A 14942-nucleotide genomic window follows, 5' to 3' on the forward strand; every position below is an offset into this window, starting at 1 on the left:
TTAGAATGATTTGAGTATTTATGAACAGGGGCTACACACAAAGTATGTTCTCCATCAGTGGAGGAAGGTATTCTTGTGTGAGCTATGCCTCCTTTCTCTGTGGGCAGGGCATATACAAAATTCTTGTAAAGGTTCTACTATCCTGAGAAGGGCCTCCACTGGCTACACAGTACAAACAAACCAAATTCAGCAGGGGAAGGCGCGTTGGAGCCCAAAGTGGCCGAAACAACGATCAACTCCCTCCTTCGCCACTAATCTATTTTCTTCACTAACTCTCCGCCAATCACCAGTTGCGACGGTCCTGCGGACCAATGAGATTGGACTGAGGGGCTGGAAAGGCGGTAGCAATGTGCAAGAGGTCACGGCCAGCCAATCGGGGCGCGACAGCCTTTCAGAGGCCCAATTGGAGGGTTGTGTCTCTGATGTCGCGCCGTCTGCCCGCCTGTCTGGAGGTGGTGGCTTCTTTGCCTCCGCCTGTTCGGGCAGCTGCTGACCCGGTTCCCAGTGGCTCTGCTCGATCGTCTCCGCTGGGCCTTGGAGGCCCCTAGCGGTCCAGACGATGCAGCCTCCGGGTCCTCAGCAGCCTCCTCCCCCTCCGCCACCGCTCTATGCCCCGAATAACGGGGACTTCACCTTCGTCTCCTCGGCGGATGCGGAAGGTAAGAGTGGGCGAGGGGAGGGCCGTGAGCAGCAGCTGCCTCCCCTCACCCGGGGCGCTCCGAAGGGCTACCGGTACTGAAGGGGGCGGCCAGTACTGGCAGCCCCGCTCCAAGCCTGGGCTTGTGTCTCCGGAGTGGGTGTGGAACGAGAACGCCGTGTGAACGCCACTAAGCCTTGTGGCCCAGCCTGGTCTGCGTGGCAAAGACACCCGCGTAGAGCCAGGGCGGATGCTTATTCCAGGGAGAAATCAAGGAAATGAGAGAGCATTTTCACGTAGCTGCTTCTGATGGCGCAACGTCCCTTACTAGTGCAATCCTATGTAGGGTTGGTCTACTCTAACTCATTAAAACTGATGAGTTTAGACGGGGATTACTGCATACAGTTGTACCTTGAGTTACGAGGCTTCAGAAGAGGAGTGAAATGAATCTTGGGCTGATTCGTGTAAATACGTTCGAGGCTTCTGTTCCTGGCTGCTTCTGGGTTTCTGTCACGTACTCACGTATCCTAATCCGATTCGTCATGGATTGTGAATGTGGCAAGTGGGACTCCTGAGCTGATATGAGCATGTACAGATCTTGCATGTAGATTGTGTTGGAAACATGGTTCTGACATGTAAGGTATAAGGTGCTATTATACGGACATCATTCTGTTATCATGGGGCCGGGGTGGTGGTGGAAGATAGATTGGAAGAAAAATCATGTTCGTGGGCTGTAATTGTTCTCTCCATTTTGTCAGATAAGAGATGGTCAACCTAGTAGAAACTACATTTTTTCAAGACAGTTCTCTGCCAAAATTGGTATAGCTTGAGCATGCATCCTTTATATGTGTCTGTTTCTACAAGAGCTATGCACTTCAGTTGCTCTGTGTATTCTGGTGACTGTGACAGAGAACTAATGTTTTCAAGACTACGGGGATATGTTTAGACCTTTTTATCGCTGCAAAACTTAATGTAATTGTTGCACTGCATGGTCTCCTTGGTGTCTTATAAGATACAGAGTGAGTACACACAACAATGTTGCCATACCTAGCCAAGTTTAAGAAGAATTAGATGTCACCGAGTCCTTCCAGGCTGAAAGCTATAAGCTCTTCTTTGTCAACAAATGTTATGTCATTTTGTGAAATTGGGGCACATATTACCTTTGGCTGGATTTTTCTGAGATCTGTGCTAATGACTGTGTGGGGTGTTTTTTTTTTTGCTTGAATTTAAGGGCACACACAAAAGTTAGGTCAAGTATTGTGACTTTTGTTCTTGGTTTATTCTTTAGCTCCAATGCAAAAAAATTCCATCTACATTATTTAAAATATATCCTGCATCTTTCATCATCTGGAGGCTCCTTACGGCAGTTAAAAGCTCTATGATTCAAAAAAATCCATTTTTTAAAAGGTGGAAACAACTTTAAACAAAAGCTACTGTGATAATAAAATCAGAACTAAACAGGGTGGAATATGATTTTTTAAAAGTTGGTTACATCTAGAAAACTAATAAAAGCTATTTCAGCTGAAAGAGGGAGGGAGATCACTAAAGAGACAGAAAAGTTTTTCCCTGGTGCTGAAAATTAAGCAATGGAAACTATTTGCAAGAATTGAGTTCTAGGTACAAGTTGCTTTGTTCTTTCTTTTGCTTCTTTTTATCTTCTTTTCTCTTGAAATGGAAGAAGGAGAAGATATTGGATTTATATCCCGCCCTCCACTCCGAAGAGTCTCGGAGCGGCTCACAATCTCTTTTCCCTTCCTCCCCCATAACAGACACCCTGTGAGGTGGGTGGGGCTGAGAGGGCTCTCACAGCAGCTGCCCTTTCAAGGACAACCTCTGCCAGAGCTATGGCTGACCCAAGGCCATTCCAGCAGGTGCAAGTGGAGGAGTGGGGAATCAAACCCGATTCTCCCAGATAACAGTCCACACACTTAACCACTACATCAAACTGGCTGTACTTACACAACACAAAGCAGCTTACTAGAGGTTCCTTTTTTGCTTTCAACTTTGCCTTAGAAGATGGAGGTACATGGACTAGAGCAGAAGTGTCAAACTCATTTGTTATAAGGGCTAGATCTGACATAAATTTCACTTTGTTGAACTAGGCCATGTGCGCCATAAAATGTAAGGCCAGGTACTGAAGATAAAAACTTTATAAAGGATAGCAGCCAACATAACCCCCCACAAAGAGGCAGCTGCTGTCTGTTCCATGGGCAAGGAAGGACCAGCCACTGAGTTGTGTGCTTGGTGGAGGGATCACGCCCCCAAAGTGTGGAAGAAACTGCTGAAGAATGCTCCCCATGGGTTAAAGCGCAGCCACTTTTTAGATGATGTTGCTAAGAGTATCCTGCTTGGGAGGGCACAAATAGATGTTGTTGCTAAGAGTATTCTGCATGGGAGGGCACAAATATGGTGATGGCACTGGCCAATTGTGGAGGATTGTCTACCTCCCCTCCTCCACATGCAGACTCTGATCCCTATGACCATCCAGGATAGCATCCCCAGAGATGCAGGTTGAGCAAAGAGACATGTGACCTCCCCTGGAACTCTCTGCTGGCATGAATGCAGCTGCGACACCTCCCAGCATACTAGTGAGGGTGACACTGAAGCAAAGGGGTTTTGCCTCACTGCTGCAGATGAGGTTGTTCCACTACACTGAAGTCCCGATTGGTGTGGCTTCACCCACTCTCCCCCTGAGCAACCTCCTGTTCCCTCTGTTACACCAGTTGCTCGCAGACTGGATAATTATGCTGGATGGGCCAATTCTGGCCCTGGGCCTTATGTTTGATTCCCGTGGACTAGGGCTTCTAAAGACTACCTTAATTGCCAGGCAGGTTCATATTGTGTGTTTGTGTGCAACTTCCATCTGCAGAAGTAGACTGTAGCCTATGAAATGCCTAAGCTGCTGTTAAATAGTTGGTCTTTGACAATGCTAATATATGGTTTCTCACTAATATGCCTTGCTGTGGTTGATGGGGATGTGTGTGGAGGGGGAAAGATCTGAGCGTAGACCTAGAATTCATTGACCTGTTCCCGGTAGTACTCATTCCATATAATTTGAGTACATTCCAATTTGTATGTTCTATGAAGTACCATGCTCTCAGAAGAGTAAATAGATGATGTTGCTAAGAGTATCCTCTTTGGAACATCTAACGCTGACCATATTGCTTCAGTCGAAATTTTAACTGTTTGTATGAACTATTGCACTAACACCTATTGATATTGATGTTTTAATGATTGTTTTTATGTTTTATTGCTGTCTTAACTTGTTTGGTCATTGTTTGACCCCAACTTGTGAATCATCCTGAGCCTGCCTTTGGTGGGGAGGATGGGATATAAATCAAATAAATAAATATCCTCCAGAGTCTAGCCTTGGTGTATAGTATAAGTGTTGGATTAGGATGTGGGAGACCCAGATGCATACTACTCTGTCATGAAGCTTGTTGGGTGACCATGGGCTAGTCACTTTCTCAGCTTAACCTTCCTCAAAAGGTTGTTGTGAAGGTAAAATGGAGAAAGGAAGAGTGATGTACATCATGCTGAACTCCTTGGAATAAGGATGTGATCCAGTGTGATAAACAAATACCATTTTTATTTGGTGTGTAAATTATCCTCATTGACTCTGCTGATTTAGCTCAGCAGAATTGTGCTTTTATAACCTCAGTGATGAATTACTGTATGATCTTCTGTGCATGGCTGCCTTTGAAGGTATTCTGCAAACCTTAGTTAAATGCTCTCTTTTGATGGGCATTGGCTTCCATGTTCATACCATGCCAATTTTCCAGGTCTTGACTATAAAGCCCTTTACAACCTGAGACTTACATACTTGGAAGGCTCTTTCTCCCCATATCAACCTGCCTGCTAACAAAGATCCTCACAGTAGTAAGAACTTTATCACTCTCAGTTCTGGCTCTGACCATATGGAATGGTTTTTCAGAGGAGAACCACAGAGCACCTTCCCTAGTGATTCTTCTCCAAAATGTGAGCCTCTAGGAGGGCACTTATAGTCTGAAGTTTATTGCAATGGCAGGCTATTATTCCTAAAAATTGATATCTTTGTTTCAATGTTGGTTGAGATTGTTAATTATATTGTATTTTTATCTTGGTATTTGTAAACCACTTCAAGTATATATTAATGTAATTTTGGTTATAATACACTAAAAATTATAAGGCATAATATGTCAATAATATTTGTATACCTACATTTTGAATTGGAAAACCATGCTTGTGTTTCTTCCTAACTGTGTCTCTTGTTCTTCTTTTAAGAACTTAGTGGCTCAATAGCCTCTCCTGATGTGAAGCTGAATCTTGGAGGAGGAAGTGGAGAATTTATTAAAGAATCTTCTGCAACTACATTCCTAAGACAGAGAGGCTATGGCTGGCTTTTGGAAGTAGAAGATGATGACCCTGAAGATAATAAACCACTCTTGTATGTAAATATCCTGAAGTTCATTATTAGCTTTTGAGTGTGGTCTTTTTATGTAAATAAAATGGTCATATTTATCTAATTTATTCAAAATATTTTTATCCCAATTTATCTCTTTGGACTTAAGATGGTGAACAATGTAGCAACAAAGTAAAACAAATCATAAATTAATCATAATTTAATTAACAGTATTAAAACAGACTACATATTGCACCTGTTTAAAATAATTAGATTTAAAATGCATAAATCCACTGTTTGAAAAGTTCTGTAATTTTTGGCATTCAGACACACAGTATAGTCAGCTTTATTAATGAAAATATTACTCTTATTCAAGATTCCTATTTACATTTTAGGTAAAATCTTGCTTTCAGATCAGTACAAAAGAATTCTCATGGTTTGGAGGTAGCTCAAATTCAGCTTACATACTCAGAGAATACAAATTCCATTTGAACTCAGCCCTGCAGTAGGATTGATATTTATGTAAAGGACAGTGCTTTAAATGCCAAGAAAGACAAGACATGGTAGATGATTGTTTGCTTTTACAAGATGCTTAAAGCTAATGTTTCTACATATATCATCCTTGAATGATTAAGGAGTTGCAGGAATACAGTAACTCTGTTACTGGGGTTAGCCAGTACTTTCTTGGTCATTGTGGCTTTGGGCTTATAGGGCTGGCAAGAAGGGTCTTGCTGTTATTGAAAATTGACTGCGCTTCTGTTTGTTCAGTGGGAGTTAAGGTTGCCTCAAACAAAGGAAAATATTTTTGTTTTGAGTGCATTCTTGTGTGCTTCCAACAATCCTTTGCTGTGCTGTAAAAAACACAACAGCAGGTCAGGAATCTGCTAGTGCTTCTTGAAACTGGGTCTCTTTGGTGGGTGTATTTTGTTCAAAGTGGTATTAATTGAATACAGCTTTGTGTTATTTCATAAAACTAAATTAATCTTCTGTTCAATTAATTTCAGACATATTATGAAAGTCTTGTTTTTATAACTTTAGGGAGGAACTAGACATTGATCTGAAAGATATATACTACAAAATTCGGTGTGTCTTGATGCCAATGCCTTCACTTGGATTTAATAGACAAGTAGTAAGAGATAATCCTGACTTCTGGGGTCCACTGGCAGTTGTTCTTTTCTTCTCAATGATCTCATTATACGGACAATTCAAGGTAGGTGAATGTAATCAATCAAGCTGCACCTGAATGTGCATTGTGATATGGACGAAGATGTGTCCAGATGCACATCTGCACCTGCATTGATTATGCATGCACAGCTCCCTTTCTTGTAGATGTACTGTTGTTTGAATTGAATAGCTGCATTATGACAATTTATAATACAACTTACTACAATGTAAACAAAATAGAAACCTCTAGCTATATGAATTCTCAAGACCATCACATTCTTCCTTCCACGTGTGGCTCCTTTTGTTGACTATGAAAACAGAGCTCTGCAAAAGCTTAGGGAAGTTTGCCTCGCATTGTCAAATTGCTGCTGTGAACTCTCCTTTAGAGAAGGGAAATATATTGTCTTAAGAACATAAGAGAAGCCATGTTGGATCAGGCCAATGGCCCATCCAGTTCAACACTCTGTGTCATACTGGCCAAAAAAATCAAGTGCCATCAGGAGGTCCACCAGTGGGGCTAGAACACTAGAAGCCCTCCCACTGTGCCCCCCCCCAGCACCAAGAAAACAGAGCATCACTGCCCCAGACAGAGAGTTCCATCTATGCCTGTGGCTGATAGCCACTGATGGAGCTCTACTCCATATGCTTATCCAATCCCCTCTTGAAGCTGTCTATGCTTGTAGCCGCCACCACTTCCTATGGCATTAAATTCCATGTGTTAATCACCCTTTGGGTTAGGAAGTACTTCCTTTTATCAGTTCTAACCCGACTGCTCAGCAATTTAATTGAATGTCCATGAGTTCTTGTATTGTGAGAAAGGGAGAAAAGTACTTCTTTCTCTATCCCATACATAATCTTGTAAACCTCTATCATCTCACCCCAAAGTCGACCTTTCTCCAAGCTAAAGAGCCCCAAGCATTTTAACCTTTCTTCATAGGGAAAGTGTTCCAACCCTTTAATCATTCTAGTTGCCCTTTTCTGCACTTTTTCCAATGCTATAATATATATATATTTAAGGTGCAGTGACAAGAATTGTACACAGTATTCCACATGAGGCCACACCATTGATATATACAGGAACATTATGATACTGGCTGATTTGAGTTATCTACCATGACCCAAGGATCTCTCTCTTGGTCAGTCTCTGCCAGTTCACACCCCATCAACTTGTATTTATATTTAGGATTTTTGGCCCCAATGTGCATTACTTTGCACTTGGCCATGTTGAACCTCATTTGCCACATTGACATCCACTCGCCCAGCCTCGACAGATCCCTTTGGAGGGCCTCACAATCCTCTCTGGTTCTCACCACCCTGATCAGTTTAGTGTCATCTGCAAACTAAGCCATTTCACTGCTTACTCCCAACTCCAAATCATTAATGAACAAGTTAAAAAGCATGGGACCCAGTATTGAGCCCTGCGGCACCCCACTGCTTACCATCCACCATTGAGAAAATTGCCCATTTATACTCTCTCTGTTTCCTATTAATTAGCCAGGTTTTGATCCACAAGAGGACTTGTCCTTTTACCCCATGACTCTCGAGGTTATTAAGGAGCCTTTGATGAGGAACTTTATCAAAGCTTTCTGGAAGTCAAGGTAAACAACATCTGTTGGGTCCCCTTTGTCCACATGTTTGTTCACCCCCCCTCAAAGAACCCTAACAGATTAGTGAGACAATGTCTTCCCTTACAGAATCCATGCTGAGTCTTCCTCAGAAACTTTTGTTCATCAATGTGTCTACTCATTCTCTCTCTGATAATGGTTTCCACCAACTTTCCCAGTATTGAAGTCAGACTGACTGTCCTGTAATTTCCCGGCTCTCCTCTGGAGCCCTTTTTAAAGATGGGGGGGACATTTGCTACCTTCCAGTCCTGAGGAACGGAGGCAGATTTCCATGAAAGATTACATATTTTTGTCAGGAGATCCACATTTTTACCTTTGAGTTCTTTCAGCTGATGGAATGGCCTTGGGTTAGCCATAGCTCTCGCAGAGTTGTCCTTGAGAGAACAGCTGCTTTGAGAGCCCTCTCAGCCCCACCCACCTCACAGGGTGTCTGTTGTGGAGGGAGAAGATATAGGAGATTGTAAGTTGCTCTTTGATTCATAGAGAAGTGCGGGATATAAATCTGCAGTAGTCGTCATCTTGGATGTATGCCATCGGGCCTGGTGACTTATCAGTTTTTAATTTGTCTATCAGTTGTAGAACCTCCTCTCTCGTCACCCCAATCTGAGTCAGGTCTTTCAACACCCCTCCCAAAACCAGTGGTTCTGGAGTCGGCAAACACTTCTCAACTTCCACCGTGAAGACGGAGGCAAAAAATGCATTCAGCTTCTCAGCCATTTCCCTATCCTCCTTCAGTATTCCTTTTACCCCTTGGTCATACAAGGGCCCCACTGCCTTTCTGGCTGGTTTCCTGCTTCTAATATATTTGAAGAAATTTTTATTGTTGGTCTTTATGTTTTTTGCAATATGCTCCTCATAGTCCCTTTCTGCCTGCCTGATCACAGTCTTGCATTTGATTTGCCATAGCCTGTGTTCCTTTTATTAACCTCACTTGGACTAGCTTTCCACCGCTTAAAGGAATCCTTCTTACCATTTACAGCTTCCATTACTTTGTTAACCATGCAGGCTTTTTAAAATACCTATATCTGCCTTTCATGACTTGTGGTTTATAATTTATCTGAGCTTCTAGGATTGTAGTTTTAAATAGCCTCCTATTTACCTTTCCTTTCAGTTTTCTCTTCACATGCCTCCTCATCTCAGAGAATTTACCCCTTTTAAAGTTAAAAGTGGTTGTGCTGGTCTTTTGGGGCAACTCCCTATTTATACAAATGGTGAAATCAGCAGCATTATGGTTACTGCTCTCAAGAGGTGCAATCACTTTTACATCTCTCACCAGGTCTTGGGCATTACTTAGGACCAAATCCAGGATCGCCACACCCCTTGTAGGTTCTGTTACCATCTGCTCCATAGCACAGTCATTGAGAGTGTCTAGAAACTCAGTCTCTTTCTCCCGAACAGAAGACATATTGACTCAATCAATCTGTGGGTAGTTAAAATCACCTATTATGACACAGATTTTATGTTTAGCCTCTATCTTTAATTCTTTCATCGTATTATAATTATCCTCTGTCTTTTGATCCGGCGGGCGATAACAAACTCCCATAGTTAAACTTCCTTTTGGGTGCACTATTTCAACCCAAAGCATTTCTAGAAGGGAATCTAATTCTCTGACCTTTTCAATCTTACTGGACTGTATACCCTCTCTGACATACAGAGCCACCCCACCTCCAACCCTTCCCTCCCTATCCTTCCAATATAATTTATATCCAGTAATCACTGTGTCCCACTGATTCTCCTCATTCTTCCAAGTTTCTGAAATACCCACAATGTCTATGTTTTCCCCCAACACTAAGCATTCCAACTCCCCAATTGTATTTTGGACACTTTTAGCATTTGTATATAAACATCTATAATTTCCCAGGCAAGTTAGACCTGCAACCTTCCTCCTGCTGCCTTGAGACTTTGGCAGACAGTCCAGACTGTTTGTCACCGTCTCAGTGGATAACTCTAATCCATTGCCTGGTAGAAAAGTAACAGCCAACCCTTCATCTCTTTGAGATGAGATCCCGAACAAGAGATATTTCACCTTCTGTTGGCTTTCCCCCAAGGTTCAGTTTTAAAACTGCTCTGCCACCTTTTGGATTTTAAGCACCAGCAGCCTGGTTCCTTCTGGGACAAGTGGAGACCGTCTCTTTTGTACAGCTCCCGCTTGTTCCAAAAAGCATCCCAGTGCCTAACAAACTTGAACCCTTCCTCCCTACACTATCGTCTCATTCACGCATTGAGACTTCTAATTTGTGCCTGTCTCTCCAGCCCTTTGCGTTGAACAGGTAGCACTTCTGAGAAGGCTACCTTGGAGGTCCTGGCCTTGAGTCTCCTGCCTTGCAGCCTAAATTTTTCCTCCAGGACCTCATGACTGCATTTCCCCACATCGTTGATGCCAACATCAACCATGATCACTGACTCCTCCCCAGCACTGTCTATCAGCCTATCAGCAACACGCGTGATGTCTGCTACCTTTGCACCAGGCAGGCAAGTCACCATATGGTCAGTACAAGGTATCTACTTGTCTAATGATTGAATCACTAACTACCAAGTCCCTCCCCCTCCCTGCCCAGGGATGGGTCCTTATTTATTTATTGGATTTATATCCCGCCCTCACCGCCGAGCAGGCTCAGAGCTGCTCACAGCAAGTAAATCAAAACAATAAAACAACAGATAAACAATAGGATTTAACAATTAGGACAGATTAAGTAATGGCAATTAAATAATTTAAAACAATTTAAAAACAGTTCTGGTGCCAGTATAGTAGTTCCAATGCATTCAGCAATGTTGGGCATCCTTTTATACTATTATTCAGTTGAAGGTGAGTCGAAAGAGTGCTGTTTTACAGGCCTTGCGGAAATGGATGAGGTCTCGCAAGACCCTTACTTCTTCCAGAAGTTGGTTCCACCAGTAGGGGGCCACAATAGAGAAGGCCCTCTCTCTAGTTGACTTCAATCTCACCTCCCTTGGCCCGGGGATTGACAGTAAATTCTGCATTCCAGATCTAAGTACCCTCTGGGGGACATGTGGAGAGAGACGGTCTCTCAGCCATATAGGGCTTTGAAGGTAATGACCAACACCTTGTAGCAAATCTGGTAAACTATCCTCGGTGTAAAAGGATACCTGTTCACCAACTGAAGAAGAGGTCCCTTCTGAGGGTGCATTCCCCTTATCCTCAGCACGGTGCCCTGTTCCCTCTTGACCTTCATGCTCCCTGGCAGCAACGGGGCTGCCATGTTTGGAGTGTGGCTTATCTAACTAGTCCCTGAGAGTCTTCTCCGAGTGCCTGACTGACTGTTTCTGCTTCTCCGGGTCAGCCACCTTGGCTTCAAGGGTGCGAACTTGTTCCCTGAAGACCAGGAGCTGCTTGCATCAAGCACACACCCAAGACTTCTGTTCAGTAGGCAGATAGTTGTACATGCGACACTCAGTGCAAAACACTGGAAAGCCCCCACCCCCCGGATGCATTCTACCTTCATAATAGCTTATTAAATATACAGTCCTCCCTTTAAATCCTTTTGTGTTTATGTGGCTCTCCTTCTGGAAAGTCTACTGACCTTATTGGGAACACAAGGAAATTCGGGATCTTGGTTCCTGGTCCGTCCTGGGCTTCTTACAGAGCCCCCAGGCTAAAAGCCATAGGCCAAGAGCCCTTTAGCTCACATCTCTGACAAGGTGCAGCCTTGTAAATGCAAAGAGGGTAGGGCCAGCAGTCAGCCCCAGGCAACACAGACACTCTCAATGAGCAATAATCACCTACAAACAGCAACAGTCACCTACAGCCCACTCAAAACAAACAGCAGTCCCCCAGCAACCACACAAACGTAGACTCTCAGCAACTTCCCCTAGCTGTTTAGAAAAGGCTGTTAAGAAAGCCAAACACTCACCATTGCAGCAGCACTTTTCGTCCCCATCTTCACTCTAATTAGTTTTTCAAAAAACTTCTAAACGTGGAGAGTTTATAGAAATTAGTCAAACTTTGTCACTCAAGAATTCCATCAAAATTTGTTATTCATTGTGAAAAGATACTGTATTGATTATAATTTTAAGAAACTATTTTTAAGGTTGTATCCTGGATCATAACTATTTGGATATTTGGATCCTTGACAATCTTCCTGTTGGCCAGAGTTCTTGGAGGAGAGGTATGAATCTTGTGAAAGAAAATTTGATCTGTAAGACTTAAATTACTTGAAAATTAATTTCAGCTATTGCATTTTCACTGTTATATCTTTAACATATCAACACCAGCAGTTCTGAACCTTTCCTGGGACATAAACTGTGGTGTAGGGGGTTGGAGAGTCAGACTGGCTCTGGTGAGACCCAAGTTCATATCCTCAACCAGTCATGAAACTTGCTGGGTGACTTAGGCTGAGAGAAAGAGTGACTGTTGTGAGGATATAATGTTGCACAAGAGGGGGAAGAGTCAGGTATGCCATCCTGTGCTCCTTAGATAAAGGGTGGGATGAAAATATGGTCGATAAAAGCAGATGTTAGATTGACCAAACAAGGTTGTAGGGAAATAACAGTGACTGATGTAAATAAGGTTGATGATTGTATTGCTAGGATGGTGCTATGATAGGGCAGGAAGACTATCTGAAGAAGAAAGATGTAATGAAACATTGGCTTTTTGGGCTCAGGGTTGAGCAGTCATTTGGAACTTTTGTTGGTAGATTGAATTGTTATCTATGATGTCCATAACTTGATTAACTTCAAATTTTCAGGTAGCATATGGCCAGGTTCTTGGAGTGATTGGATATTCCTTACTTCCTCTTATTGTAATAGCACCTGTGCTCTTGGTGGTTGGATCATTTGAAGTTGTTTCTACTTTAATAAAAGTAAGTTCAATGTTATGCATGACGGGGGGTCAAGAATCCTAGGATTCTGCATATAAGTATCTATTCCTAATATAAAGACAAATGTCCAATCATGTAGATACAGGTTAAAAATTATGACATATCCAAATGCAAGAACCAATACCAAATGTGTTTTGGTTAAAAGCCTTCCTCTGCAGTAAAATTCATATTGTGCACTCCATAAATATAACCAAAATATACATAAAATTCAGAATGGAAAATCAGCTGATTTTTTTTTCTAATAGTACCTGAGCGCTCCATTGGAGCTTTGAGCATTGCAGATTGGGCCTAAGATCCATGGGCATATGAAATATTGTACATCTTGGTGAGTTGCCCATGTTGCATCTCAAGAATATCACCACTTGCTCCACAGGTGAACATCTCAGTGTAAGGTTTATTCTGTATAGGATAAATTTTATGTATTTTTTGACATTTGTCTTTATATTAGGAATAGATGCTTATATGCAGAATCCTAGGATTGTGGTTTTTAAATTATATTTGGTCATGATCAGGCCTTGGATTCAGTGAGAGCTCACAGGAGTGCAGTTTCTGAACTTTTCTGAGAGTTCCACCTTCTCCTTCTGAGAGTTCCATCTCCTTGTCCATTGAATAGTATGTGCAGCTGCATAACAATCCCTGGATGAGCTCCACCACCTATTTTTCTACAAAATGACCCCTGGTCATTATGCAAATGTTGTGATGCAAATCTTCATTTGCAGTATTTCTTCATCTTGTGATACTGTCCTAGTGTATAAGATCACATGACTTATGTCATATGATGCCACACATTTTGTTCATACATCACAAATCAGTTTTAAGATCACATGATTTATGTCATATGATGCCACACATTTTGTTCATACATCACAAATCAGTTTTATAATGCATCTTTATCTTAACAGAACAACTGTTAGGAGGCAATCATATGAATTGGTTACATCTTCAACTGAATGAATTGGCTTGCCAGTTTTAAACATAAAGGGTGATTTTAAAAGAAACCCTTTCAAGAATGCCTGCCTCCTTGAATGGTTGTTGTGTTCCACTGAATTTGGCAGATCTTGGTTTCAAGTAATTTATAGTCTTCTGCCCCCCTTGCTCCTGGAAGAAATGCTGATTTTTTGGAATAACTGGATACTTCTTCCTATGTAAAATAGCATAACATCTTGTATTTTATTTTCCATCAGCTTTTTGGAGTCTTTTGGGCTGCATACAGTGCTGCTTCTTTATTAGTTGGAGAAGAGTTTAAAACCAAGAAGCCCCTCCTGATCTACCCCATCTTCTTATTGTACATTTATTTTTTGTCCTTGTATACTGGAGTGTGACCTGCAGTATTGGACTAGGACAGGAACAATATCTTACCATGGAGACTGATGAAATGTCAAGTTACACAGCCCTGCTGAAAGGAGAAATGACTATGTCATATCTGGTTGTCTTGGTTTCAAAAAGTGGTAAACTTAAAATATATATCTGTACATTATTTAAAAAGGTTTAGTTATGTTAGAGATTTATAACAGAGTTTTAGGTTTCAATTTATTGAAGAAAACAACGTGTGTTTATAAGTTGAAGTAGCAGAATTACACCAGGACTAGGTGATAGGCATATTAAACAAAGGAGAATTCTGATTATTGTTAGTAGTTTGAAAATTCAATTTTTGTGTTCTGCGCAGCAGATTCTTTAGATACTTATGAATCACTCCTGATTATTCAGACTAAACTGTAATCAAGACGTGATTCTTAATGTAGTGCCTCACATACTCTTGATTTGGCTGTTGCTGACTTTTAAGAAGTGTCTTTATGTTTATCATCTATATGTACCTTTATGATATTGTTAAGATGTTTTATAGACTGCATAACAACTTGAAGATTCAAGTGTTGGAATTAGTCCTTGCATTATCAGTAGTGTGTGTGTGCAACAGGACTACATTTTTACAGTGTTGATTTTAAACATCTCAGAAAGGTTTTCTCTTCTTTTAACCTGCAACTTTGTGGTCATGGTAACAAGGAAGTGGGGAGAGAAGCTACCGTAAATAAAGCTTTTTATGATTCTGAACAGTGTCTTACAATGGAATAAACAGTCCTTCTCCCAAACTGTACTTGGTTTTTGTAACACCTTATTCTGCTGTTTTGACTTAATACTGTTCAGTGTGGGATAGTATCATTTTATGTTATAAAGGGCCTGACTGAAGAATGATAGCACTGGAGCTTTGCTTAGCAACACAATCAGATTTTCATTCTGATGAGCACATTGTCAACACTTCACTTCAGGATGTCGGTTGTACTGAGTCAGTAATCTGAATA

General features: G+C 41.7%; 1 protein-coding gene across 1 annotated transcript; it reads left to right on the forward strand.

Annotated features, from left to right (window-relative positions):
• Window positions 1–361: 361 nt before the first annotated feature.
• YIPF4 (Yip1 domain family member 4) lies at window positions 362–14732 on the forward strand. Its single transcript, XM_060244338.1, has 6 exons — window positions 362–659; window positions 4901–5063; window positions 6057–6228; window positions 11857–11934; window positions 12514–12627; window positions 13830–14732. The coding sequence occupies exons 1-6, from the start codon at window positions 560–562 to the stop codon at window positions 13965–13967; spliced, it is 765 nt and encodes a 254-aa protein (XP_060100321.1). The 5' UTR covers window positions 362–559; the 3' UTR covers window positions 13968–14732.
• The last annotated feature ends 210 nt before the right edge of the window (window positions 14733–14942 follow it).

Source organism: Heteronotia binoei, chromosome 1 (assembly GCF_032191835.1).
Source record: "Heteronotia binoei isolate CCM8104 ecotype False Entrance Well chromosome 1, APGP_CSIRO_Hbin_v1, whole genome shotgun sequence".
NCBI classification, from domain to species: domain Eukaryota; kingdom Metazoa; phylum Chordata; class Lepidosauria; order Squamata; family Gekkonidae; genus Heteronotia; species Heteronotia binoei.